This window comes from Leopardus geoffroyi, chromosome X (genome assembly GCF_018350155.1).
Source record: "Leopardus geoffroyi isolate Oge1 chromosome X, O.geoffroyi_Oge1_pat1.0, whole genome shotgun sequence".
NCBI classification, from domain to species: Eukaryota; Metazoa; Chordata; class Mammalia; order Carnivora; family Felidae; genus Leopardus; species Leopardus geoffroyi.
The window spans coordinates 12,139,772-12,166,376 of record NC_059343.1 but is presented as its reverse complement, the minus strand read 5'-3'; the positions used below and the strand labels follow the sequence as shown (position 1 = coordinate 12,166,376).

Sequence of the window (26,605 nt, the reverse complement as noted above, 5' to 3'; positions counted from 1 at the left end):
TCATGTCATCTGCAAAAAGCGAAAGCTTGACTTCATCTTTGCCAATTTTGATGCCTTTGATTTCCTTTTGTTGTCTGATTGCTGATGCTAGAACTTCCAGCACTATGTTAAACAACAGCGGTGAGAGTGGGCATCCCTGTCGTGTTCCTGATCTCAGGGAAAAAGCTCTCAGTTTTTCCCCGTTGAGGATGATGTTAGCTGTGGGCTTTTCATAAATGGCTTTTATGATCTTTAAGTATGTTCCTTCTATCCCGACTTTCTCAAGGGTTTTTATTAAGAAAGGGTGCTGGATTTTGTCAAAGGCCTTTTCTGCATCGATTGACAGGATCATATGGTTCTTCTCTTTTTTTGTTGTTAATGTGATGTATCGTGTTGATTGATTTGCGAATGTTGAACCAGCCCTGCATCCCAGGAATGAATCCCACTTGATCATGGTGAATAATTCTTTTTATATGCCGTTGAATTCGATTTGCTAGTATCTTATTGAGATTTTTTGCATCCATATTCATCAGGGATATTGGCCTGTAGTTCTCTTTTTTTACTGGGTCTCTGTCTGGTTTAGGAATCAAAGTAATACTGGCTTCATAGAATGAGTCTGGAACTTTTCCTTCCCTTTCTATTTCTTGGAATAGCTTGAGAAGGATAGGTATTATCTCTGCTTTAAACGTCTGGGAGAACTCCCCTGGGAAGCCGTCTGGTCCTGGACTCTTATTTGTTGGGAGATTTTTGATAACCGATTCAATTTCTTCGCTGGTTATGGGTCTGTTCAAGCTTTCTATTTCCTCCTGATTGAGTTTTGGAAGAGTGTGGGTGTTCAGGAATTTGTCCATTTCTTCCAGGTTGTCCAATTTGTTGGCATATAATTTTTCATAGTATTCCCTGATAATTGTTTGTATCTCTGAGGGATTGGTTGTCATAATTCCATTTTCATTCATGATTTTATTTGGGTCATCTCCCTTTTCTTTTTGAGAAGCCTGGCTAGAGGTTTGTCCATTTTGTTTATTTTTTCAAAAAACCAACTCTTGGTTTCGTTGATCTGCTCTACAGTTTTTTTTAGATTCTATATTGTTTATTTCTGCTCTGATCTTTATTATTTCTCTTCTTCTGCTGGGTTTAGGCTGCCTTTGCTGTTCTGCTTCTATTTCCTTTAGGTGTGCTGTTAGATTAAATAAAAAAATTTTAAGCTAACTTAAATGTATTTCTTATGTAGCTTCATGGAAAAGTAATTTACAGTGCCAGTGACGTCAAATACCTTGAATGATAAATATGGTATTGATCTTGCTGAGAGATATTAAAAATGGAGACGACCTGGGTTTTCCATTAAGCAGTAAGATGTGGAATTATCAACTGGTTGGCATTACTCTTTCTAGAGTTAGTCACTGCTAAGTAATCAGTCCGTAATCTCCACGAATAGAAAAAATGATATCATGAGAAGATTTTTGCATATTTAAAAAATCATTATTGTTAGAAATATTACAAGAGTCTTTAAAATAATTTTTTTTTAAATTTTTTTTTCAACGTTTATTTAGTTTTGGGACAGAGAGAGACAGAGCATGAACGGGGGAGGGGCAGAGAGAGAGGGAGACACAGAATCGGAAACAGGCTCCAGGCTCTGAGCCATCAGCCCAGAGCCCGACGCGGGGCTCGAACTCACAGACCACGAGATCGTGACCTGGCTGAAGTCGGACGCTTAACCGACTGCGCCACCCAGGCGCCCCTAAAATAATTTTTAAATTACTTTTTTGTTACCATCTTGGCAGAATTGTTTAAGTTCTCTGTGTTTCCTGCCATTGGTGAAGTCATATTATAATGATATTTTTCTTTATTCAGCCAATAGTCTACCTTTTGGGGAAAGAATTTATGATCATACTCCCATTGGCTGTCTAAAATTTCTTCAGAGAGTTGCACCATAATTTCCTTTACTATTTACACATTGCCAGATTTTCCTTTGTAAACAGTTTCAAATCTGTAAGCAACCGTGCGGCAAACATTTTCATATACACAACACGATCCTGGGAAAAAGCCACGACAAAGTAAGAATGCGAAGCGGCAAGGCCTCCAATCTCCTGCAGCTGTGCTAGGTCCGTTTTGCAGTTGAACAACAGCACAGGCTCATCTTTTTTTTTTTTTTTTTTTAATTTTTTTTTTTCAACGTTTATTTATTTTTGGGACAGAGAGAGACAGAGCATGAACGGGGGAGGGTCAGAGAGAGAGGGAGACACAGAATCGGAAACAGGCTCCAGGCTCTGAGCCATCAGCCCAGAGCCCAACGCGGGGCTCGAACTCACGGACCGCGAGATCGTGACCTGGCTGAAGTCGGACGCTTAACCGACTGCGCCACCCAGGCGCCCCAGCACAGGCTCATCTTTATGTAGCTCTTTAGCCCATCTACGAGGTTTGTACACCCACCATCTCTCCTAAGGTCATCTTTACAACAAACCTATGAGACTATTAGGACAGGTATTTTGATAGATCCATATTGCAGGTGAGGAAACTGAGGCCTGGGGAAATGACTGGCTCAAAGTCACAAAGACAATCAGTGGCAACTAAGGCTTGAACTCAGAACTCCTAATATTTCCAGTTCCATTTTCCATTCTCTCATTGTTCATTTAACAGACGCTAACTGTGCTTACTAGTCTACACTGTTTTGGTATACGTACATCCATTCTGCTTAAGAATGCCGTACCTGGTAATACCAATATTGCCTTTAAAGGTCAATAGTGAAAAACATCCGTAGTGTCACATCCTGTTTCAAATCCCCAAGGCTGATAGAAGAGAAAAACCAGACTTGACTGGTCTTTGAGATCAGAGGAAGTTTTCTGTGTCACCAAAAGCGATTCAGGAATTATCCGCCAGTTACACAAACTTTGTTTGCCTGATATGGGCCTTATCTCCAAAGAAGTCCTGGTCAGTTCCCAGAAGAGTTTACTGGATGGCAGACGCTTACTGTTGCCCCTCTCCATTTCCAGAACATTCTGAAAGTTCAGATTCCCATACAAGCTGTGCAGCAAGGCCCGGCTACTTATTGGCTACTTGGTCGCATGCAGGCCTTTTTGGTTCCAAAAGTCCATGACTCCGTGTGCACCTGTTTGTGTCCTCCACTGAGCCCAACACCAGGCCCTCACTCCTTGAAGGAGCTCAGTCAATGATTGTTGGCTTTAGTTGAATAGATTTCTTAGCAAAGAGAAGGTCATTGTTGTTTGTTTATGCTTGGAATATAAAGAATAAAGACAAAAAATATCACGCATAATATATAATATTTGTATTTAAATTTAATATTTGTATTTTCACATTAATATCACTTTAGATCAGTGGTTTATATATTCTACTTTTTCACCTAAGATTAACTTATAAAAAAATCAGTAAAAATTCTTTATAAATTGAATTTATTTAGGTTTTCCATCCCACAAAGACATCATTATTTATTCAACCATTCTGATGGTGGTTTCCACCTTTTTCTTTATTAAAAATCATTTTCCATGTTGTATACCTTAAATTTATACAATGTTATGTGTCATACATATTTCAACCTTAAAAAACAATAAACAAAAAACCCATTTTAAATGTCATTCTTTGACCTAATTTCTGATAATTTCCTAGGTTAGTTTCCTAGAGACAGGATTACTGAGACAGGGTATAAACACTTTGAAAGCTTGACATGTCCATACATGTTGCCAAATTGCCTTCCAGAAAGGTTATGCCTCTGTACATAGCCAAAAGAAAGAATGCTGTTATTTTAATGCTAGAATTAAATGCTGTTCTTTTTTTTTTTTTTTTTTTCCTTTCCAGAGCTGGGATGCAAGGAGGATATTCAAGGAAGCTGAGAAATTCTTTGTGTCTGTTGGCCTTCCCAACATGACTCAAGGATTCTGGGAAAACTCCATGCTAACCGAGCCAGGCGACAGCCGGAAAGTGGTCTGCCACCCCACAGCTTGGGACCTAGGGAAGGGTGACTTCAGGTAGTGAGGACGATCTGTACACAGCTGATACTAAACTGGGAGACGGTGGAGGCAGGGATGACGACGATTCTGGATTTCTTCTCTGCTTGTCTGAGCACAGAAGAGATGTGTGAACTCTCCTTAAATGAGGGCTCAGAAGTCCATGAGAACACATCTGGACTTTTCCAAGGCAAAGGGGATTGTCAGCAGGCCCTAACTTGAGCTTTAGACAGTTTGCCTCACTTGAAATAATATGCACCCCTTAGAGTTGCATGGTCGTGAGTATGGTGGTGTCCCCGTTAGAAAGATTCGGTGCCAAGATTTACGGAAGATGGACGTGTGAATCAGGCATTATTCCTCCCCTCCACGTTTCCCTCTTGTGAGCGAGACAGGACAGGTGAATCAATATACCGGGATAAAAGAGAGAAAGTGGTACGTGTTATAGGAGAACCGCAGAGAACACTCTCTGGGGAATTGGATGAGCACTGACCACGCCTGGAATGTGTGGTAGGCTCAGACAGGGCTTGGGGGGTGGGGGGACAAGTGGATTAGGTTTGAAGGTGAGAAGGCTTTGGACAGACAGAGCTGGGAGGACACTGGGCTGGGAGAAAAGCAGCATCAAAATGCAGAGACGCAGGGCCTGCCACTGTGTACTGGAGGTGGCAAGTTAGGCTAGAGTGAAGAAGGCCATGTGAAGAAGGCTCTGGGTGATGTGGCAGAATGTGCCATTGGAGCACGGGCACTCGAATCCGAGCTGTGTCACTTAGTGACGAGGCGGCCTTGGGCAAGGCATTCAACCTTCTTGGGTTTCAGTCTCCTTATCTATAAAGTGGAATGGTAACGCCCAGGTAGCAGGTTGGCGAGTGTCTTAGGCTGGGTTCCCCAGCTTGAGATGAAGGTTCTTGTCCGGGCGCTTCACCAAAGGACAGCCATGAGGCAAAGGGGAGTGAGGGAAGCAGGGGGGAGGGGGAAAGAGTTAAGTAAGGATGTGGTCTCTGCTGGACACTTGGCCTCAGCCTGATCCCACGGGGCTCTCCGCACCCTGATTTGTACCACGGTTGGTCACTCGTTGAGAAAAGAGGACTGGCCTTTTGTACCCCCACGTTAGTCAGTCACTGGCTGAGGACTCCGGAGCGTGGGAAGACCTCGTCTCCTGGCTGAGGCACCTCTCGTTCAGCCAAAGGCAGCGCAGGAGGAAGCAGCTGCTGGCTTTTCGCAGATATGACTCAGGCAAAACGGAAGATGGGTGGGTCTGCCTGGTCGAGCTGGTCCGGGAGGCCCCAGCGGCATCCCCCAGAGTCAGGTTTGGCAAGGCTTTTCCATAAAGGGTCACACGGTAAATAGTGTAGGCTCTGCAGGTCTCTGTTGCGACTACTTGGTTCTGCCCTTGTGGCATCAAAGCAGCCATAGATAACACATAAACAAACGGCAGTGGCTGTGTTCCAGTAAAGCCTTATTTATCAAACCGGTTTACTGACTCCAGGACTAGAGTGAGGCTTAAAAATGCCCGAGTATATGCGCGTTTCCCAGCACACGCTCTTAGGTACTGAAGACGTTAGGTATATAGAAGCTATTCTCACCGTTGTTTCACAAGAGAATAGAGGAAAAACCGGGTTAGAAAAGCAGGTCACAGGGGGCTGTATTAAGGAGTTTGGGTTTATTCTTGACCAGTGGGGGGGACTTAAAGGGTATTTATCAGGAGGCTGACATGGTCAGAGTGGTAAGAAAATTAATTTGGGAACCTACGGAAGCATGCCCCCTGCATCCCCCCGAATGAGACTGCTCTTGCCGAGTTGGGCAGGACCACTACCTAATTGCCAGATGCAGTCCTGATTTCACTGGGCCGCTGCAGCCATAGGCAATGTCTACAGGTTGTGTTTGAAATGCTGTTCTACGTTGGCTTCTGCACTGTCATCCGGAAGGGGACTCCCCGCTCTGTCTTCTCTGAATCAGCTTCCTCTCTCTGCTCTGTACGCACAGGGACCTCCTAGGGCTTGGTTTTTGGCCCTCTTTCCTTGCCGTTCTATACCTGCTTCATGGGCCATTCCATTATGCCCTGTCTTATGTGCTAATAACTCCCAGTTATCAGTTTCCAGCCCCTTCTCCTACTCTTTCTCTATCTTGGCTCTATCAAACTGCTTGCGGTGCCCTGAATGCTACGCTCTTTTCTCAAGGCTTTCTCACTGAGCACTTCCAGGAGTATCAACCTCTTGTCCCTCCCTGCCGTTTGTCTACCTGACAAACTTCTGCATGTTAATCAAGGTCCAGGTTGCTCACTGCATCCTCAGTTATGACCTTCTTGGTGCTTCTAAGAGACCATGCCTGCATTCACTTATTGCTATGCCCAAGGCTATGCCTTGCTTAGAGTATTTGCCTGAGAGTTTTTGTACCAGAAGTCTCCGCTTATCTTTCTATTAGTCTGTGAGCAACAGGATTCAGCCCTGCTCATGACTTTATATTAAACACCTTGTTCAGTTTCTAGGACACCAGAGGTAGGCCCTCAAGACTCATTGGTGAACAAACCTTGGAAGGATAAACCATGCTACCCAAATCCTCTACTGCTCTACTGTGGGGATTAAATTAAATTCATTGAGATTCATTTTAATCTTGCCCATTTTTGTGCAGGATCAAGATGTGCACAAAGGTGACGATGGATGACTTCCTGACAGCCCATCACGAGATGGGACACATCCAGTATGACATGGCATATGCCGTGCAACCCTTCCTGCTAAGAAATGGAGCTAATGAGGGGTTCCACGAAGCTGTCGGGGAGATCATGTCACTTTCTGCGGCTACACCCAACCATCTGAAAACCATTGGTCTTCTGTCACCTGGTTTTTCTGAAGACAGTGGTATGGACAGTCTTTTCATGGCTTGTTTCAGGGATTCCTTTATCTGATGTAGGCAAAGGTATTTATTATCGTATGTGACATATATTTAGTTTTTGCCACATGAAATATATGACATATATGGGTAACTGGGAATTGCTACTGGTAAAAACATTTTTTGAAGTGTATGTCACAATAAGCCAACTTGTGGTTTTAGATCTTTGAGAACGGCATAAGGTAGGTAACTGAATAAATGGTCTTGGGACTCTGAGAAGCATCTAACAGGGGGAAAAAAGATGCTAAAACAGGCCCACAGAACTGAAATAGCTTAGCCAAGGTCACACAACTTATTAGTGTCAGAGTTCTGACTAGATCCCTCTGCTTCTAGGTAAATACTTCTCAAAATGTGAGAGCTGGAACATTCTGAAAACCATTTTGCAGAGGCAGCAAACTGAAGACAAGAGAGGGAAAGTAACTAGCCCAAGGTCAAAAAGCAATATAGCAGAACCAGAACCAGCCCTAATCTAAAGCTTTTCCCATAATACTCTACAAAACAGAGTGTGACCTGAAATTTGAGAGCTCTTAGAGAACAGGTGGTGGCATATTGAGATTGGGGGGACTGAAAAGTTTTGTTTCTCTAGCTGAGCATGAATCTGTCCCTGTAACATCCTCTCAGATCCATGCTATCCTTTGACATCTTTGCCCAAGGCAGCCTGTTTCTCTATGGATGGGTGGGACTTGATGGCACATGACGAATGTTCGTGAGATCCAGATTTTCCAGTAAAGATGCCAGGGCTTTCGATCCTTCCTCGTAAAAGGAGGATACTTAGAGCCAAATACATTCTCTTCTGTAGATTTCTCTGCCCTCATGTTAGCTATTTGGTTCACAACATCAGCTCCACTGGCTGGAACGTTTGGTCAATGAGGTCAAGGTCCTGAGCTCCATCCTTGTGGGGGCAATTCACTGTGCCTTGGTTTCTGGCTCCAGACTTTGGTGATCTCATGAGGGCTCGGGCGGTCAGTGTAAAGCCATCATCGTGTCTGAAAAAATTACTGTAATCACTGACCCAGTGGGTAATAGACAAGTAGCAGCATCCTCCCATGAGGGGAGGAAGTTCATGGCAACCACACCTGTTGCCTAATTTTAAAATAGAATTAGTAAGTCAATTAACAGACAATTATTTGTTTTTATCATTTTTAAAATATTCTCTGACAGCAGGCGAAGACGACTGAATCACTAAGATTTGTACTAGATACAGTTAAGCCACTGGCTTGAAAAACTCTTCCTTCCTTTGGCTCTGCCCCTGATCTGTGAACGATGTTAAATAAATTCCTTCATTACTTTTCTCCCTCCGTCCTTCCCTTTTTCTCACCTCCTTTCTTCTTCCAAAAATATTTACTGAGTATACCATGTGCAAGGCATTTTTCTCAACACTAGAGATACAGTGGTGTGCCAAGTAGATACTATCCCCCTGCTTGCATTTCACTGAGCTTCATTTGTACACTAGGGGCGAGCTCTACTGCTTTTTTTACATCACTGAATAAAGGATAAATGAGGTCACATAATTTGTTAAAGCATTTTGAACTGAGGTAAAGAAGATGTCAGTGCATTTAATGTGTACTGTACTTCTGATTATCGAGTGGATAGTTTCTTCTAGGGAGGTTCTTTTTTGTTTGCTTTTTTCTCCCCTGGTTTACTGGCTTTTGGCCACATCTGTTTAATATTTGTTTATTTAACAAAGACTCAGAGAGGGTATCATGTAGGAGACACTAGGCTAGGGATACAGTCTTGAATGAGACATTAACAGTCACTGCCTTCATGGAGCTTAGATGACAGTAGATGAAATAGCCCTACTTAGCTCTGATAAGAGGTATTTAAGGAAGGCAATTGACACTAATGAAAAAATGAGGATTACAGGTTGCTTGCGGATTCTTCTTACCTGTTCTGTCCAAGTCTTCACCCTCTTCCAAGTCCCTTAGCTGAGAAAATGAATGTAGGGGCCCCTGGGTGGCTCAGTCAGTTAAGCGTCTGACTTTGGCTCAGGTCATGATCTCACAGTTTATGGGTTTGAGCCTTGTATTGGGCTCCGTGCTGACAGCTCAGAGCCTAGAGCCTGCTTCGGATTCTGTGTCTCCCTCTCTCTCTCTGCCTCTCCCCCACTTGCACTCTCTCTCTCTCTCTCTCTCTCTCTGTCAAAACTAAACATTAAAAAAAGAAAGTGAATATATACATATTATCATGTCCACTGTCAATATTTCTCACATCATCCTTAGTGTAAGTATATCTTGAGGAATAATATCTTGAGACTGGGAAATTAACACAAAACACCACTGTCGTCCTCATGTTAATATTTATCCTTTTCCATTTTACTTTCAGAAACAGAAATAAACTTCCTACTCAAACAAGCACTTACAATTGTTGGAACGCTACCGTTTACTTATATGTTAGAAAAGTGGAGGTGGATGGTCTTTAAGGGTGAAATTCCCAAGGAGCAGTGGATGCAAAAGTGGTGGGAGATGAAGTAAGTCAATGAATATGGAATCGTAAGATGGTTTCTCATGAGTTTGCCACTTATCTAAAAGCATTTGACTGGTCTGTATACACACACACACACACACACACACACACACACACACACATACTGCCTCCTTTTTATTTTTTATTTTTAAATGTTTATTATTTTTGAGAGAGAGAGAGCGCGAGTGAGTGGGGAGGGGCAGAGAGAGGGGCAGGGGGACAGAGGATCCGAAGTGGGCTCTGCGCTGACAGCAGCCAGCCCGATGAGGGGCTCAAACTCACAAAATGTGAGGTTAATACCTGAGCCGAAGTTGGACGTTCAACCAACTGAGCCACCCAGGAGCCCCTCCTTTTTATTTTTTAAGTCCCCATTTGGGTGCTTTCTCCTCAGATAACATTTCCTTGGCTCTGCCCTCCCCCAAGCAGGATCAGGTGACACAACTTCTCGTGCTGTATCTTCTTAAGTGCTGGGTCACCCATTAAACTGTGCTATTTTAGGCAAAGCACTGGAGATCCAATGCTGATCATTTCACATGTTCTCCTTGACTTCAAAGAACTTTTTTTTACTCTATAGAGGGATGTGGAAAATGAAACCATGGCAACATGGGTGTAGGGGGATCCATGAGCACCCAAGGCAAGATCCAGAGGCCAATCTGGTGGGTCAGGTGGGGAGAGGCATCCAAGTTGAGCTTTGAAAAGGAGGCGAGAGTTAACCAGGTGTATGTGGAAGGAACAGAGAGAATTCCAGGCCAGCAAGAGCCTGGCACTTTTGGGCAACAGATAGTGGTCCCTTTTCAATAGTTTTAGCACTACATTCTTCATCACTGTAGCCCAAGTCCCTTGCACAGTGCCTGGGACACACAGGTATGAGCTAATGGGTTTGGGATGAAAGAATTACAAAAGAGGACAGATGTCAAGGAAGGAAGGAAGGAAGCAAGCAAGGAAGAAGGAAGGAAGGGAAAGAGTCTTCTCCCCAGTCTCTATTAGTCAGACTCCTGTCCATTATTTTGCTTTGTTTTATTTGTCTTTAAAACAATATTTTAAAGCAATCTCTACTCCCAATGTGGGGCTCAAACTCATGACCCCAAGATCAAGAGTCAGATGCTCTACCAACTGAGCCATCCAGATGCCCCCTTATTTTTCCTTCTTGTGGTGAAGATCTACCTATATAACACTCAGTCCCATACCCGTAAGCTTCAGTCAGTGGCACTCTTCTGCCAAGATTCTCTGTGAACATAAATCCTACTTGGGAGGAAAGGAGGCAGCAGTGATAAAAACTGTTTCTAGCATTTGGGTGTTACCGAAATTGTGTCTGTAATCATCCCACAATCAGAAAGGACAAATGTATTAAGATTAAATAATGCCAAACACATGGTGTCCCTACCTTTTTCCTGATTGAATTGCTTTTGATCCCTCTTAAAGGTTTATTTTGAAAGATAAATGGAACCAGAACCTTAAACTCCTTCATTATGCACTAATTACTCCACTAATTCAACAAATATACACGCCCTTTTTCCTTAGCATTAGGCACCGTGTTTGACACTGGAGCCAGAATAGATAACTGAGACAGCCCCGCGCTCTAGGAGCTCAAGTCTCTAGGGCAAGAAGGAGCTGTATGTGAATAACGATAAAACAGAGAGCGAAATGTCAAAGGAGCACAGCTAGAGAAGGCTAAGGGAGCTGGAGGGGGTTCACTGTGCTGGCAGGTGGGTGCGATCAGGAGCAGGCGTTCGAGCTAGAAGAAGAGGGGGCGTTCGAGCTGGCCTTGAAGAATAACTAAGATGTCAAGTTTACAAAATTCTGTTTCCCAAGGACACATAAAATGTGGTGCCAAAGAGGGATTATTAAGACTTTCGCTGTACATTTTCGGCCATGCAATGCACTTTACTAAATTGGTGTTTTGAAGATGCAGATCGTTTCCAGTGGTATACCCTGGATGGATGGATTAAAAAAAAGGAAGAAACAACCACATAAGGGCTTTATTCTGTAATTTTTTAGACTGTTTCCGTTTCACCTGGCAACCAATTCCAGTATAAATACTACTGGCTGCTGAAATCACACTGACTGCATCCAACTGTACCTTCTCGTGATGAGTGACCCACGGCTAATCTGTCTGTTTTTTACCCCAAAGGCGAGACATAGTCGGGGTGGTGGAGCCTGTGCCCCATGATGAAACATACTGTGACCCTGCATCTCTGTTCCATGTTGCTAATGATTACTCATTCATCAGGTAAATGACAGTTTTCTTCTGACTGTTTAACTTCCAGGGTTTGTGGACAGCTGTGCTAATGGCAAAGAAACAGGGACCTCTGAAGTATGACTCTTTCTACCTACCTTCCCCCTAGAACCTCAAAACAGATCATCAATTTCAATTCAATTTAATGCAATATGATTTATTGGGTCCAATAAAACTTGTGTGAGATCTTTTCTCCACCATGAAGGAATTTATAGTATCCTTGGGGGAAATAAAATTATCTTTGTTTGTCTTCTTGTTGCTGGCAGTGTTCAGGGTGATTGCAATAGAGTATTTTTAATGTGAAGTCTAAAAACCTATGTTCTTCACCTATAAGCCCCAGATCTTGAATTTGCTGAACGTCAGTTTCTTCATTTGGAAGGTGGAAATAATATTATTGACTTGCCATAAAGATTGCTTAGCATTATTTATATGAAAGGGCCATCAATATGTAAAACACGATACAAATGTGAGCTGACATTTAACAAAATAATACTGCCTTTTAAATCAGCTGATACCTAAATACAGGTAGGTTATGATGAGTCTGTAGGGTTCATATTTGAGTCTTTCTGGAGAAAGAGGTTGGACCAGTATCTCTTTAGTTAATAGAGCCTCAGAATTTAAATATATGCCCTGATCTATGAATCTAGCGAAGGGACTAAACACAGGACTGCTTTCTTGTGTCTTTGTCTACTTTACAGATACTACACAAGGACCATTTATCAATTCCAGTTTCAAGAAGCCCTTTGTCGAATAGCTAAACATGAAGGTCCCCTGCACAAATGTGATATCTCAAATTCCAGTGAAGCCGGGAAGAAGCTGCTGTAAGAAATACTGCAAAATGCTCCCCAATATTACTCACTTTCATACCTATGTTTGAATTTGATTTCCTTGTTCTAAAAAGAAAATGTTTGGCCTCAAAATGTCCTCATCCACAAATTAAATGTTTCTTTTATGGTCACAGAGGAACCTAGGCCTTGTGATGGTTGGACAGTCTACCTCCTTTCTCCACATCATACCTCCAGAGCCCCCTTTGTATTAATTGGAAGGAAAGACCTCGAAGGATGAATACATCCGTTAACCCACCTTATTTTCTTACCAGCCAGGAGCAAACTTGGCCAAGCCAAAGAGGAGAAATGATAGATCATAGTGTAAATATGTGTACATCTGAAATCCCTCTAAAATCCCTGAGCCCACCCTCTTCTTTTTTCATGTAGCCAAATGCTGACCCTTGGAAAATCAAAGCCCTGGACCTTAGCATTGGAACATGTTGTAGGAGAAAAGAATATGAATGTAACACCACTGCTCAAGTACTTTGAGCCCTTGTTTACCTGGCTGAAAGAGCAGAACAGGAATTCTTTTGTGGGATGGAACACTGACTGGCGTCCATGTGAGTACATCGAGTTGACGCATTGCAAATGACTCCCTTTCTGCTTCCCCTAGTCTCCTCTGGCCCATCTCATGGGGCTGCGACACAGCTGAGTATGTCTTCCCTCTGTGTAGACCCTGCTTCTGACCGTGCTGTGGTGGCAGCTGCCATTTTATTGGGGAGGAAACACATTTGTTGAGCACCTACTATGTATGTGGCATGATGAAAACTACACACGCCGCGCACACACACACACACATTTTCTCTCTTTCTCTTTTTTTATACTATTCTTCCTTTCTGATCTTATACTCTAATAAATTTTGCCTCCTGCTCATTTTGTGTCCACTGTTCATTCTTCGAAGCGGCGAGACAATGATCCTGGGTATTGTAAAAAATCCTGCAGCAGCAAGATGGGCTAGGTCTTGGGAATAGTTTTTCCACTGGAAAGTTACTTCTCTCTATTTCTCTTTCAAGTCTGCTTCATTAGCCCCATATTTAAAATAAAAGAGTATGACTGTCCCCAACCCACTGCAGTTGAATCCTGCTCTTAAAAGGCAAATATTTTTTAAATCAATTTTAATGTTATTATCTCTTCTTTCTGGCAGTTACTTTCATATTTCTGAACCTTTTGTTTATATTATTTCTTCACTGGTCAGTTTTAAATATTTTTTTTTTCAACGTTTATTTATTTTTGGGACAGAGAGAGACAGAGCATGAACGGGGGAGGGGCAGAGAGAGAGGGAGACACAGAATCGGAAACAGGCTCCAGGCTCTGGGCCATCAGCCCAGAGCCTGACGCGGGGCTCGAACTCACAGACCGCGAGATCGTGACCTGGCTGAAGTCGGACGCTTAACCGACTGCGCCACCCAGGCGCCCCTTCACTGGTCAGTTTTAGATGTGCCCTTCTGCCTGCTCTTCACCCCCCTTCCTCATTTTCCCAGTAAAAGTTTTAATAATGGTTTTACAAGAAACTCTCAGTATTTGTATCATAACGCCCGAAGAACCAAGTAATACGCTATTTTAAATCCTGTCTTAGGTGACTTTTTGTTTGTCCTGGAGGTTCAACCGCCTTATTTGCTTCATGTCTAATTTGCTATCAACGTTGCATTTCTCTTTTCCAGGGAGTCCAACATGCCTGTTCTGTTCAGTCCCATTGGTTCCCTCAAGACTCTCCTCTCAGAGTCCTACGTTCTTCTCTCTCAGTCGGGACCACGGTTTCACCCCGAGTCATCCGTCTTTTCGCTGCTTTCGTGGGTTGAATCCACTGCTTCCTGGATTCCATGTCTTCTTTCTTGGATCTCCTCTTGTTGGGCTGCAGCAAGAGCTTCCAAGTGACTTTCTAAGCAAGAGCACATGGGATGGGACGATCCGCTGTGCCCCAACGTGGCTTTAACCGTGCCTCCGCTTCCATTGCCCTTGTTTTCAGTCTGATCTCTTGCTCCCACCCCTGAGCCTCTCCGGGATTCTCTGGGGCTTTGTGGCTCTGTACTGCCTCTGCGTACACATTAGGCCCTGGCTTCCTGACCCTTGAGAAAGCACTTAACACTCCCCCATGACTTCTCATTTTCCAAAAGTGTATTTACACCTGTTAAAAAAATTCCCTTACTGGCACTTTAGTGGAATCTTGGGAGGGGAAGGAAATAAATGCACGTGGTCAATCTGTCATCTGTAACCAACTGTCTATGATTTCGCTTTAATCAGATGCTGACCAAAGCATTAAAGTGAGGATAAGCCTAAAATCAGCTCTTGGAGACGAAGCAGTGAGTATTCTGGACAGTGTGTCCATTACTTCTTAACGCACTCCTTTAAATGGGGCCAATAAGCCCCTTCCCTGTGGTCTGAAAGAAGACAGGCCACATGTTTCCCTTAGAAACTATAAGCTCCAGTTTCTGGATTTCGGCTCTCGGTGTTGTTTTTTGTTTTTGTTGTTGTTTTAGTAACACAGTCCTTATTGGATTGATCATGTCTACTTTTTCCTGGTTATTTTCAAGGTGTTATGAAGATCCATGAGAAAACATCCAATCTTAGATATCAAATGTCCACCCTCTTAATTCACTCTTATCACCATTACTTGTATTTGAGGAAGAGGACAAGGTTATATTTGAAGAGATTGGTTTTAGAAGTAGCGTACATAGTTTGGCTTTGTTCTGTTTTAGTTAATCATCCATATTCTGGAAGCTTGTTAATAATGCAGAATCTGGGGCACCTGGGTGGCTCAGTTGGTTAAGCGTCCGACTCTTGATTTCAGTTCAGGTCATGATCTCACAGGTCAGGCCCTGTGCTGACAGTGTGGAGACTCCTTGGGGTTCTCTCTCTCTGCCCCTCCCTGCTCCCACACTCTGTCTCTCTCTCCCTCTCCCTCTCCCTCTGCCACTCCCCTGCTCATGCGTGCACTCTCTCTCTTTCTCTCTCAAAATAAGTAAATAAACATTTTTTAAAAATGCAGAATCTTAGGCTCAAACCTTGGACCTTCTTAATCCAAATCTGCATTTTCACAAGCCCCCACATGGTTTGTATACATAAGACTGGGACGCTCTGATTTATAACACAGTTTCTCAAACCCGGCTGCGCACTGGAGTCATACAGGATGTTCAAAAAATATTAAAGCTCGAGTCCCACTCCCAGAGACTCTGACTTAATGGCTCTGGGGCGTAGCATCAAGGGGTGGACATCAAGCATTTTAAAAGCCCCCGACATGATTCTAATTACAGCCAAAGTTGAGAACAAGTGATGTAGAGCTGCATTTGGGGACAAGCGAGATGTTTGACGGAAAGCCAAATTACTTATGCCTGCGCGCAAATTCCTTTCAGCGGCTCTTGGTCGGCTGAGCACCTGTCTCAGAGCCAGTCTGAGGAAGCGGTGGCTTTGACTGGGAAAAAGGAGAGGAGAGGGTAGTCCCAGGCGGATGGGGAGCACGGGAGGCCGTGCAGGATGAGGGGATGGCCGGGGACTGCTGGATGGAGCAGTCCAGGGCGCTGTAGAAAACTGTGACTTGCATTGGACATATCTCATAGAGATTGCATTTCTACCCCCCTTACTTTGCCTGACAAATTAAATACTGCGCAAGGCTCCCCGGTAGTTGCAGGGTAACTTTCATGGATAAACAAGACATCTAAATACAAATAACACAGGAGTAAAAAATCAATCTTTAAGAAAGAGTCAAAATAGAGGCGCACCACTTCCCAAACTTTAAATGTTCAAATTCCTATTCCTTAGCCATTGTTGACTATCAATGGGATTATTTCTCTGTCATCTTTTTAGTAGCTCTTCCTTGGCCTAATACATTTTAATTACTTATCTTTTTAATATGTTTGGTTTTTTTAAAAAATTTTTGAGAGAAAGAGGGTGTAATTGAGCAAGGGGCAGGGGGGGCAGAGGGAGAGAAGTGGGGCTCACCCGAAGCAGGGCTCCAGCTCACCCAAAGTGGGGCTCGAGCTCACAAACCACAAGATCATGACCTAAGCCGAAGTCAGATGCTTAACCGACTGAGCCACCCAAGTGCCCTAATAACTTGAAAGGATCCAGGAAATCAGGATCCTTTTCAGTTACCGTATCTTCTTGGCATTTGTCCCCATGTTCTCTTTCCATGCAGTGAGGGATTGGTAAATGGTCTTCAGAGGGGTTGATGGTGTGACGTTCTGAGGCCGGTTCACTGAGAACCAGGCTGCTTTGATGAACCCAGCCCCACACTTGAGCACACCTGCATATCAGGGCCGGAATATCAGCCCAGTTCAAGTGGTTGCAAGGACAAGTCCAACTGGATCCTTGGCATTGAGAACTCAGCCTTTAATTTTTTTTTAATATGGCAATAGTAACCAGAATATTAATTATTCTGTACCGCTATAATAATGTTGATAACATCATCATTACTTTCTTTTAATGGCTATTTATGTTTGAGGGAGAGACACACACAGTGAGAGCAGGGGAGGGGCAGAGAGAGAGGGAGACACACCATCTGAGGCAGGCTCCAGACCGTGAGATCGTGACCTGAGCTGAAGTCAGACGGTTAACCGACCGAACCACCCAGGAGCCCCACGTTATCATTACTATTAAAGCAGCTTTTCTACCTGAGTGGTATGAAGCTGAAGTTAATGTAACAGTTCTTTTGTGAAAGTTGTCATTGTTTTTTTCTAAAAGGGAAGTCAAAGAGGCAAAATTTGTGCCATTCATTGATCTCTACTGCCAGCTACTGGAGGAAAGAGTGAATGCTTTTTTTTTTTCTTTTTCTCAGCAAATTTTCGTGGACTATGTAAATACACCAGCTCTTTGTTTGGCAGTGAAAAACAAGAACAAATTACCTTGTGTGCAAGAGTAATTTTTTTCCTTTAAATTTCAAGTTTCTTTTTCTTTTATATTTGTGCATATCCGAGAACTTACTATAAAAATAGTAAAAGCTCTGCATATTTTCGGCAATACGTGGGCATTTTTTCTTTTTCCTTTTTTAAAGTGTTTATTTATTTATTTTGAGAGAGGGAGGGAGGAAGAGAGGGGGGAGAGAGAGAGAGAGAGAGAGAGAGAGAATCCCAAGCAGACTCCATGCGTCACAGAGCCCAACACAGGGTTTGATCCCACGAACCCTGGGATCATGACCTGAGCCAAAATCAAGATTTGGACGCTTAACCGACTGAGCCACCCAGGTGCCCAATATTTTTTCTCTTTTAAATTTATTTTTTTATTTCTTTAAAAAAACTTAAAAAAATTTTTAAGTTTATTTATTTTGAGAGAGCACGAGAGAGAGAGAGGGAGGGAGAGAGAATCCCAAGTGGGCTCGGCAGCTGTTAGCATAGAGCACGGGTTGGGGCTGGACCCACGAACCACGCGATCATGACCTGAGCTGAAGTTAAGAGTCAGACGCTTAACCGACTGTGCCATCCAGGCGCCCCAAATTTATTTTTTATTTCAGGTATAATTAACATACAGTGTTATATTAGTTTCAGGTGTACAATACATGGATATTTATCAAAGCCCACAACTCTCATGACTCCCATCTATAAACCTGCCCTCAGGATGTTTATTTCAGCTTCTATCAAACTGAAGTAAAAGGATCCATGAACATAGTCCTTGAAGCACGCGGGCACCAGACCAGCAACATTAGCAAAACCTGGGAGCTTGTTAGAGATGCAAATTCGTGGGTCTCCTCCCGGACTTTCTGAAGTAGAAACCCAGAGGGCAGGGCCCACTATTCGGTGGCTTAAGTGGTTTTCGGTGGTTTCACAAGCCTTCCAGGTGGTGCTGGTGCACACACAAGTTCGAGGTCACTGGCTTAATGAATAGCAAGATTCTCTGGAGTGGTAGAAAATTTAAAAATAATGCTTTTGGGGGTGCCTGGGTGGCTTAGTCGGTTAAGCGTCCGACTTGGCTCGGTTCATGATCTCGCATTTCGTGAGTTCGAGCCCCGCATCGGGCTCTGTGCTGACAGCTCAGAGCCTGGATGGAGCCTGCTTTGGATTCTGTGTCTCCCTCTCTCTCTTCTCCTCCCCCACTCACGTTCTGTCTCTCAAAAATAAATAAACATTAAAAAAATCTTAAATATAATGCTTCTGGAATGTCAAGTTTTGAATGTATCCTATGATCCCTACTGAGCAGTGTTTTTCTTTTGAATTTGCAGTATGAATGGAATGACAATGAAATGTACTTGTTCCGGTCATCTGTTGCATACGCCATGAGAGAATATTTTTCCAAAGTCAAAAACCAGACGATTCCTTTTGTGTGAGTTGATTTGCTGTGCTCTCAAGTTACTCCAGTACTTGTCTTTCTCTTGGGTCTGAGATGATATTATGCTTAAACCTTCATTCAAGTAAAATTAATAACTAACAACTTTGCAACTTCTCCGATGTCCTGGAATTTGGGCCACTGTATTCAGGGATGATTGTGACTTACTTGACTTACAGATCGCAAGTGCACTGTTCTCTTTCCTCCTCCCCTCCCTTGCTCTCTCCACCTTTCCTTTCCCTTTCCATTCACCAAACGGTCCCTCCACCCTCAGCACTGAAAGAAAGGTGGAGATCTCTACTTTCATTGAACTTGGATTCTAACGCTTGTTTTCTGTGTGTGTTAAACAATCAGCAAAACGTGTAGGTGAAATATAGCACACTTAGACAGTGACAAGCTCCAGGGAGAAAACTACAACACACCGGGGGCTAGGGAGTGCTGGTGTGTGTGTGTCTAGAGTTCAGCTTTACCTGCAATGGTCAGAAAAGGCCTCGTTAGTATTTGAGCGAACACCTACGGCAAAGAGAGCACCTGCGATGCAGACAATGGTGAAAATAGCGGGTGGAAAGATTCTGAGGAACGAATATCCTCGTCTGTTGAAGGAACAGCAAGGAGGCCAGTGGGGCTGGGGCAGTGAGCTAATAGAAGACCAGTCGAAGGCGTGGCCAGGGCAGGAGCGGGCACAGGGAAAGGGAGAAGAAAGTTCGCGTGGGCCTCATAGGCCATTCCAAGGACTTTGGCTTTTTTCTGAGTGAGAAGGGCTCAGAGCCACAAGATCTGCCTTAGGCTTTGCTGGGATCACCGTGGCAGCCGGTGGGGGGGGGGGCACAGTCTTGTCACGCTGTACTATAAAGCCCAGTCGTTCCCCCCAGCGGTTCATGTAGTGGGAGAGGTTTTGCTGCGCGGAGCAGGCCAGAGGACACGGACGCACCGCCTCCGTTCACGGTGCTGAGCCATCGCTGTTCACCACGGTGTCTATCACAGGCCCAGGTTGCCCGTCCGTCCGGACTGGCTCACCTGCTGCTTTTCAGCTTGAACGTTTTCTATCATTGAAAGAAAATTCAGCTCAGGGACAGTGTCAGAATAGTGCCTAGACTGTGTCGTCACAACTTATGTCATGGAGTTCATGTGCTTTGGGCAGTGTTCACCGGCAGGAGAAGCCCCCATTGTCTGTATTGTGTCCTCTGGGCCACAAGGGAAGATGTTTCTTTTGTTTCTCCGCAGGGAGGATAACGTGTGGGTGAGCAATTTGAAACCAAGGATCTCCTTCAACTTCTTTGTCACTGCATCGAAAAATGTGTCTGACGTCATTCCTAGAAGTGAAGTCGAAGAGGCCATCAGGTGACTTTACTTGCCGACAAACTACCTGAGGGCGAGGGGCTAACAAGTGTGAGCACAACAATAGCGAGTGGGTTAGTGTGCTCTTACTGTGTGCCAGGCGCTGCTCTGACTCATGTCGAGCTTCAAATCTTGGGGGTTAATTCCAGAAGGATCGCACAGCTAGGGACTTCTCTTGATGGGGGCCCTTCAGCAGCATTTGCATGTGACTAGTTTATTTGGGAGGTGACCTCCGGAAGCTCTGAGAAAGAAGCGTGCACAGGTGACAGAGCATGGAAGGAAAAGAATAAATGACATGTTATTGAGCAAGTGGCCACTGTGGGCAGCTCGAGCTCCATTCTGCCGGGGAATTCTGGGAGACCGAGCAGAGTGTACACCTGAATCATCCCGCCAGCGCTGGGGTATTTATTTACCACCTTCCCCCGGTCGTTGGTTGAGAGAACTGCTTACAGGCGACATGACTCCCCAGCATTTCTGGCCTGCGGGCCGGGCAGCACGTTGTGGCCTGAGAATGCTCTCGGGCAAAGGCCGCAGGTACTGGCTGAAGAAAGTCCGGCCTGCATGCATGGAACATGGTGAAGTGCAGAAGGGACACGGACACATATTGCCATCACTTGCTATAGGGACTTGGATGAAGGAATCATTTAAGTAGGCCGAGTCTGAAAGAAGGTAGGCCAGAATAAGATTCCTTAGGCATCGGTTAGCCTCCACACTGGGAGATGGACTTGCTATGGGCGCTGAGCGTCTAGAAGGAACGATATGCCCCATGTGCCTCATCTGTGTCACTAAAAAAAAGGCTAAGGTACCTACTTCTGTGGGGGAGCTCGCTAGGTGGCCCCCTTGAGCTGCTGCTCATCTTTGGAAGCAACTCCAAGACCTGCTGGGCACAGTGTGCCTGGAAAATCTGGCCTAGCTGGGGTGTACGGCCCAACCGCGCCCAGAGACTTCACGGCCTGCCTCCGAATGACTTGTTTCTGTCTTGGGGAAAAGTGCCAGCTGAGGTCATCCTGAGAGCCCAGCCCTCCTTGCGAGCTGTAGGGGAGCTCAAATTTCCTATTTCCAGAATGACTTGAGACACTTTCAGGCTGAGGTTGCCTGGGGTTACATGGCTCATTCTGCTTTGACCGCTCTCCCTCTCACCTCCTGACCTGCACTGCACCCAAGGGTAGGAAGACGGGCTGCCAGACACTTTGGTTTTCAATCCAGAATATTCTCAAGTTCACTAGTTTTGGTTTTTAAAATAATTCTTCATCCTTTTTTTGCTCTATAAAGCTTAACCATATCCCATCCCAGTGCTGGAGAAATTGGCGAAGGCCCCTTTCCTGTGTTCCTCCCCTGCCTCCAAAGGTCAACACCTTTAATTTGGAAAACACAACAGTCGAGACTTGGGTATAGGACCCGACTGATTTGTAGAAGAGATGCGCCCAATTGTCCTTTTCCATTATTTGATATAAAGTCGTCGTAGACATACTCTGACAGAAGGGAAATTCTCGCCAAATATGCTGACTTGGCTTTTACAACACAGCAGTCACAAATCAACAAATGCCAGCCAGTTGCACGTTTCCACACTCACAACCCAAGGAAGCTGTTGCCAGACCTAATCTAGGCTGTAAGATAGGAAAGGTGCATGATTGTCAGATCTCTTATCTGTCGTTGGAGCCGGTTATCTGCTTTGATTTCATCACTCTTCTAGGTGTACATTCTTAGGGTAAGCCTATCAAATCCTTTCAGGAAAAATGATATAAGAAGTAAACAATTACAATTTTGTTTTGCCTAAGTGTTTTGCTTTTGGGAATAGGATGTCCCGGAGCCGTATCAATGATGCTTTCCGCCTGGATGACAACAGCCTGGAGTTTCTGGGTATTCAGCCAACTCTGTCACCCCCTTACCAGCCACCTGTCACCATATGGCTGATTGTTTTTGGGGTCGTGATGGGTGTGGTAGTGGTTGGTATTGTCCTGCTCATCGTCTCCGGGATCAGAAATCGAAGGAAGTAAGTGACCTTTCCTAGACTTACCTATCTTATTTTTTTTTTTAATTTTTTTTTTCAACGTTTATTTATTTTTGGGACAGAGAGAGACAGAGCATGAACGGGGGAGGGGCAGAGAGAGAGGGAGACACAGAATCGGAAACAGGCTCCAGGCTCTGAGCCATCAGCCCAGAGCCCGACGCGGGGCTCGAACTCACGGACCGCGAGATCGCGACCTGGCTGAAGTCGGACGCTTAACCGACTGCGCCACCCAGGCGCCCCTAGACTTACCTATCTTAAAACAGAAAGGTTTAGGGAAAACTAATGGGAAAATGTGCAGTAAGTGGTAGGTTGTACAAGCCAATTGCTTATTTGGACCATTTTGTGCCTAAATATTCTGATGCATCCCCTAGAAATTTACCAGATTTCATCACCACTTGGCCTTCCTAGCAAGCACCGACACGCAGGTGATGTTCAGCCTGGGGTTTCCTAGCATGGCCTGGTAAACTCCATCCAGGTCACAGCCTCGTCTCCTTACTGCCAAGAGGCCCTGCAGACCCAGCGGGGCTGGGCAGGCTCAGGGAATTATTCTCTCTCATAGTCTTCCTTGGTCTAGAAGTGACCTCAGAGACTGACTCAGTGATGGTTTGAATGGTGAAATCATTCAAGAATGAGCTGTGAGATGTGCTTCAAACTCCCACCCTTTAATCCTTTAGTCCATGGGCCACGCACCTTCTAATTTGTTCCTGAGTTGAAGATCCAAGTTCATTGAGGATTCAAACTGTTAAAGACCCAATTTATAGTCTTGTTCTGCCACTAGATGTTTTTTTCTGATGTTGAGAAATCACTTCCGTTGGGCTTATGTAATTAAGGTTAATAATACTTTATAGTACCTAACAAAACTCTGTGCACACTTCAGGCTCCTGACACATGCTCATGACGGAATTTTTACACGCATTGGTCTGTTTTGCTCAATTCTTCTCTGTAGAGAATTTAGTTCCCTAAAATAGCTTCAGTTAAAAAAAATTAAGCATCAAATAGAATACATTCATATGGTTAGAATTTTAAAAATACGGAAGGATACACAGAATCTTCCTGTCACCTTTTGCCTTCAAGTTCCCTTCCCAAAGCCAACGACAATTATCGGTTTCTAGGAGACCTGCTGTGGGAAGAATCTGCATTTTTAGTAAGACCTCCCCCCAGGTGATTTGTATGCACGTTATGGTTTGAGAAGCATTCTTTGCATGTGAGATGCTATTCCAAAGTTAATTCATTAAATCTATTATTTGGGGACCCTCCTTCATGCCATGTGCTGTGTTACTAGAAGGTATCCTGAAAAATAGGACTGGTTACCCTGCTCAGTACTCTTCATGCATTAATATTCTCAGCAAATGTAGGACGTAAATATGTAATTATCTAATTACCTTCATGTACATATCAAACTGGGATTCAGAGAGACCAAGTAATTCAAATCTACACGGTTAGTCAGTAACACATTAGGATATACACCCAGTTTCCAAAGCTGTTTGTTGGGCCACAGAGCTGCCCTCCGATTTGGAAGTTGATAATTTAGTAGGGAAGACATTTAAAATGGGGCAATTGGCTAAACAACCACTTTGTACAAATAATAATAATGGTTTCTATTTGTTGAGGACTGTATGCCAGGTACTGTGGGCGCTGTGCTAGCCCTACTTTGTTGACTTTGCCTGCTTGCCATCATTTTCTAAGTAGGCAAACTGAGGTATGGAGGCTCATTCTCTGTGACTCCAGAGCACGAACCCTCAGCGGTCTCCCACACTCTGCCAGCCATCATGCCAACCGATCGTGGGGCAAAGGGAATGAATCTAATGCTCTCTAGGTGTTCACAGCCCGTCAGGAGGGGACTGATTCACCAACGAGCCATTCAATGTTGAAGTGTCAAAGATGCCTGGGCGCAGTGGGGTCCAAGGGAGGCGGTGTCATTCCAACATCACTATACTAAGGTGACTGACTACACTTTATTTAACAGGAACAATCAAGCAAGAAGTGAAGAAAATCCTTATGCCTCCGTGGACTTGAGTAAAGGAGAAAATAATCCAGGATTCCAACATGCTGATGATGTTCAGACTTCATTTTAGGAAAATCTATTTCCTCTTGAGGTGATTTCATTGTATGTAAATGTTGATTTTACGGCACTGACAATATGAGATTATAAAGATGTCATTAAATATCAAAACCATGGCTCTGTTCAGGAAAGGTTGTCCCAAGGAGACAGGCCTGAAGAGAGGGCATCTTCACTTGCTTTCAGTATTTATTTCTGCCCCAGGATTTGACTTCTGTTTATATTTGAGAGTAATAGAAAAAAGGGGTCTTTGGCCTCGGTGGCTGTTTGGGGGTAATGGATGTGGGAATGTCTGTTGCACGGCTGGAATTTCTGCACAGGAGGCTGTACGGGGGGGAGCAAGTGTTGGGGCCTTGTGTGGAATCTGGATGGATCGCTTTTCAGGACAGTGTCCGCGAACTGGCGGAGCAGCAGGGATCCAGAACGGCACACTGCTCACTTTATTTCAGCCAGTATAAAGGCTGACACGCTCTTTTCACGTTAACTTAATCTAAGTACTGTAGTGATTTGCCCACAGTGATGATTGGACTGGACCACGTGTTCTTCGGGTTGCCATGTCTAAAGAAGAGAAGAATCCGGCTGTTTACACATGTTGCCTTCTCACTTCCAAGAGGCTTGCTCATCTCCCTGACAACAGAAAACTAGCCCCAGGGGCCTCCAGGAGCCCCCCCCCCCCCCCAGAGCACACCTGATAGAAACTCACTTCTGTCGTTCTCTGTGGAGTGACTAGACATCTCAGGTGAATGTCACCCTCTGAAGTGGGTACCCAACGTCTTCAATCTTACATTCACCCAGTGTCTGAGTGGTACTGAGCACAAAGCCGACAATCAATAAATACTTACTAGATTCACACTCCTGTAGTCTGACGTGTCCATATGTGCTGGGGCTTCCGTGGATTTGGTCTGCTTTTCATGTCCATGGACAAAGTTGCTGTCTGACTCCCTGGGAAGCCTTGACCTCTCAAATGTCTTGGAATGTGTCCCAGTTTCTTAAATTGCTTTAGTGTACAAACCAGCTATCAGATCTGTCTAGAAAGAGGCGTGTTAAGATGGTTTATACCATCAGGTTAGGAACCAAGCCTACCACTCCTTTTCTTTATCTCAGAGCCCAGCCCCATTCTGAGCACACCATCCTCTACATACCTGAAGACTGATTCAAAAGAGATTAAAATATCCAAACTCTACCCATCACCTCACTGCCTGTGGTGGCCGGCATAATGTTAGAGTAACTTTTTATTTAACAAATTCTATGGAGATAACGGTTAGGGTGGGTCAGTGAGCCAAGTCAAGGGGGGATGACCTTCTCTTCACTTCCAAGAGCATGTAGGCAGTCCCCTGGTTTAAAACACCAACAGTAAATGCTAGCTATCACCACTAAACACGGTTAAATAGCATTTTCAAGATGATGTATGTTTTCTGGGGTATGAGTATTCTTCCTCTACTTGGCCCCTTCTAGCATCACTGGGGTTATTTTCTTATAAACCTCTACTGATATCTCCATATCTTGCTTCCCTTGGTTTTTGGAGCCAGGCTTCTGAGCAAGGCTTTGGCTCTTTGCATGGTAGATGATTCTGTATTGTTTGAATTTTTGCAATAAGCATATATTACTTTTGTTATAAAAAGGATTGTTTTAAAAAACCCAAACACATAAACATAAGGAAAAGAAAGGAAAACAGCCTTCAAGAGGGCCCGTTGAGGAACATGGATGGTGTTACTTGTTCCTTCTTTTCCCTTGAGCAGGAAAGAATCTGTCACTCGGTACCTGCTAAAGAAATGTTCGCTGAATGTATAAATGCCCTAGTGGTTATTTTTAAAGTTCCATCTCATTATAAATTGAGATTTGTGCACCTCTGTGAAATAATAGAAAGCGGCTATCAAAAGTCGATTCTTCTGGAAATACAGGAAGCAGTATTTACATGCAAAGAGGCAACCAAGAGGAATCATTGGAAGGAGCTGGGAGGTGATGGAGTCAGTGGGATGAGAAAGAATATGAGTGTCTCTTAAGGGAGATGGTTAATCTACATCTGGAGAATAGTAGCAGGGTTTAATTAGGATGTCTTTTCATCGTAATTGTGCCTCCACATAACCCTCCTTGACGTTACAGAAAAGACAGTGACATAGTTCAAGAGAGATGAAAACCTATGGGTTCAGCAGGAAGCCTTGAAGGAGGGGAGTCCCAGGAATAGTTTTATTTATTTATCTGTTTATTTATTTTGAGAGACAGAGAGAGAGCAAGTGGGAGAGGGGGCAGAGAAAGAGGTAGACAGAATCCCAAGCAGGCTCCATGCTGTCAGTGAAGAGCCCGATGCAGGGCTTGAACTCACAAACCATGAGATCATGACCTGAGCTGAAATCAAGAGTCGGACGCTTAAGTGACTGAGCCAACCAGGCGCCCCCCCCCCTTCCCCCCATCCAGAATAGTTTTAAAGCAGAAGTACCTTTTGGCAATTGCCACGAGAAACTGAAATAGTGTTTCTGTTCCTTTGTGTCAAGATAGGAGACTGAAATAGACATTTCAGTTACCAAACTAGCCAGAAGCCCCAGAGCCCCAAATCCAAGGATTTAAAATTATTAGAAGGCAACATTTACTTCTAGAAAT

General features: G+C 44.2%; 1 protein-coding gene across 3 annotated transcripts in view; it reads left to right on the top strand.

The window, feature by feature from the left end:
• The window catches only part of ACE2 (angiotensin converting enzyme 2), a 44,902-nt gene extending 20,043 nt beyond the window's left edge, over positions 1–24,859 (top strand). For 2 of the 3 annotated variants that reach the window (XM_045471236.1, XM_045471238.1), the window contains 11 exons: positions 3,790–3,959; positions 6,564–6,790; positions 9,144–9,288; positions 11,416–11,514; positions 12,219–12,341; positions 12,735–12,907; positions 14,589–14,647; positions 18,496–18,596; positions 19,824–19,940; positions 21,736–21,930; positions 23,915–24,859. In XM_045471236.1, the coding sequence (XP_045327192.1) occupies positions 3,790–3,959; positions 6,564–6,790; positions 9,144–9,288; positions 11,416–11,514; positions 12,219–12,341; positions 12,735–12,907; positions 14,589–14,647; positions 18,496–18,596; positions 19,824–19,940; positions 21,736–21,930; positions 23,915–24,023 (1,518 nt within the window). In that variant the 3' untranslated portion in view covers positions 24,024–24,859. The remainder of the gene's footprint in view (positions 1–3,789; positions 3,960–6,563; positions 6,791–9,143; positions 9,289–11,415; positions 11,515–12,218; positions 12,342–12,734; positions 12,908–14,588; positions 14,648–18,495; positions 18,597–19,823; positions 19,941–21,735; positions 21,931–23,914) is intronic. The other variant, XM_045471237.1, reaches the window with a different exon arrangement.
• Positions 24,860–26,605: the final 1,746 nt, after the last annotated feature.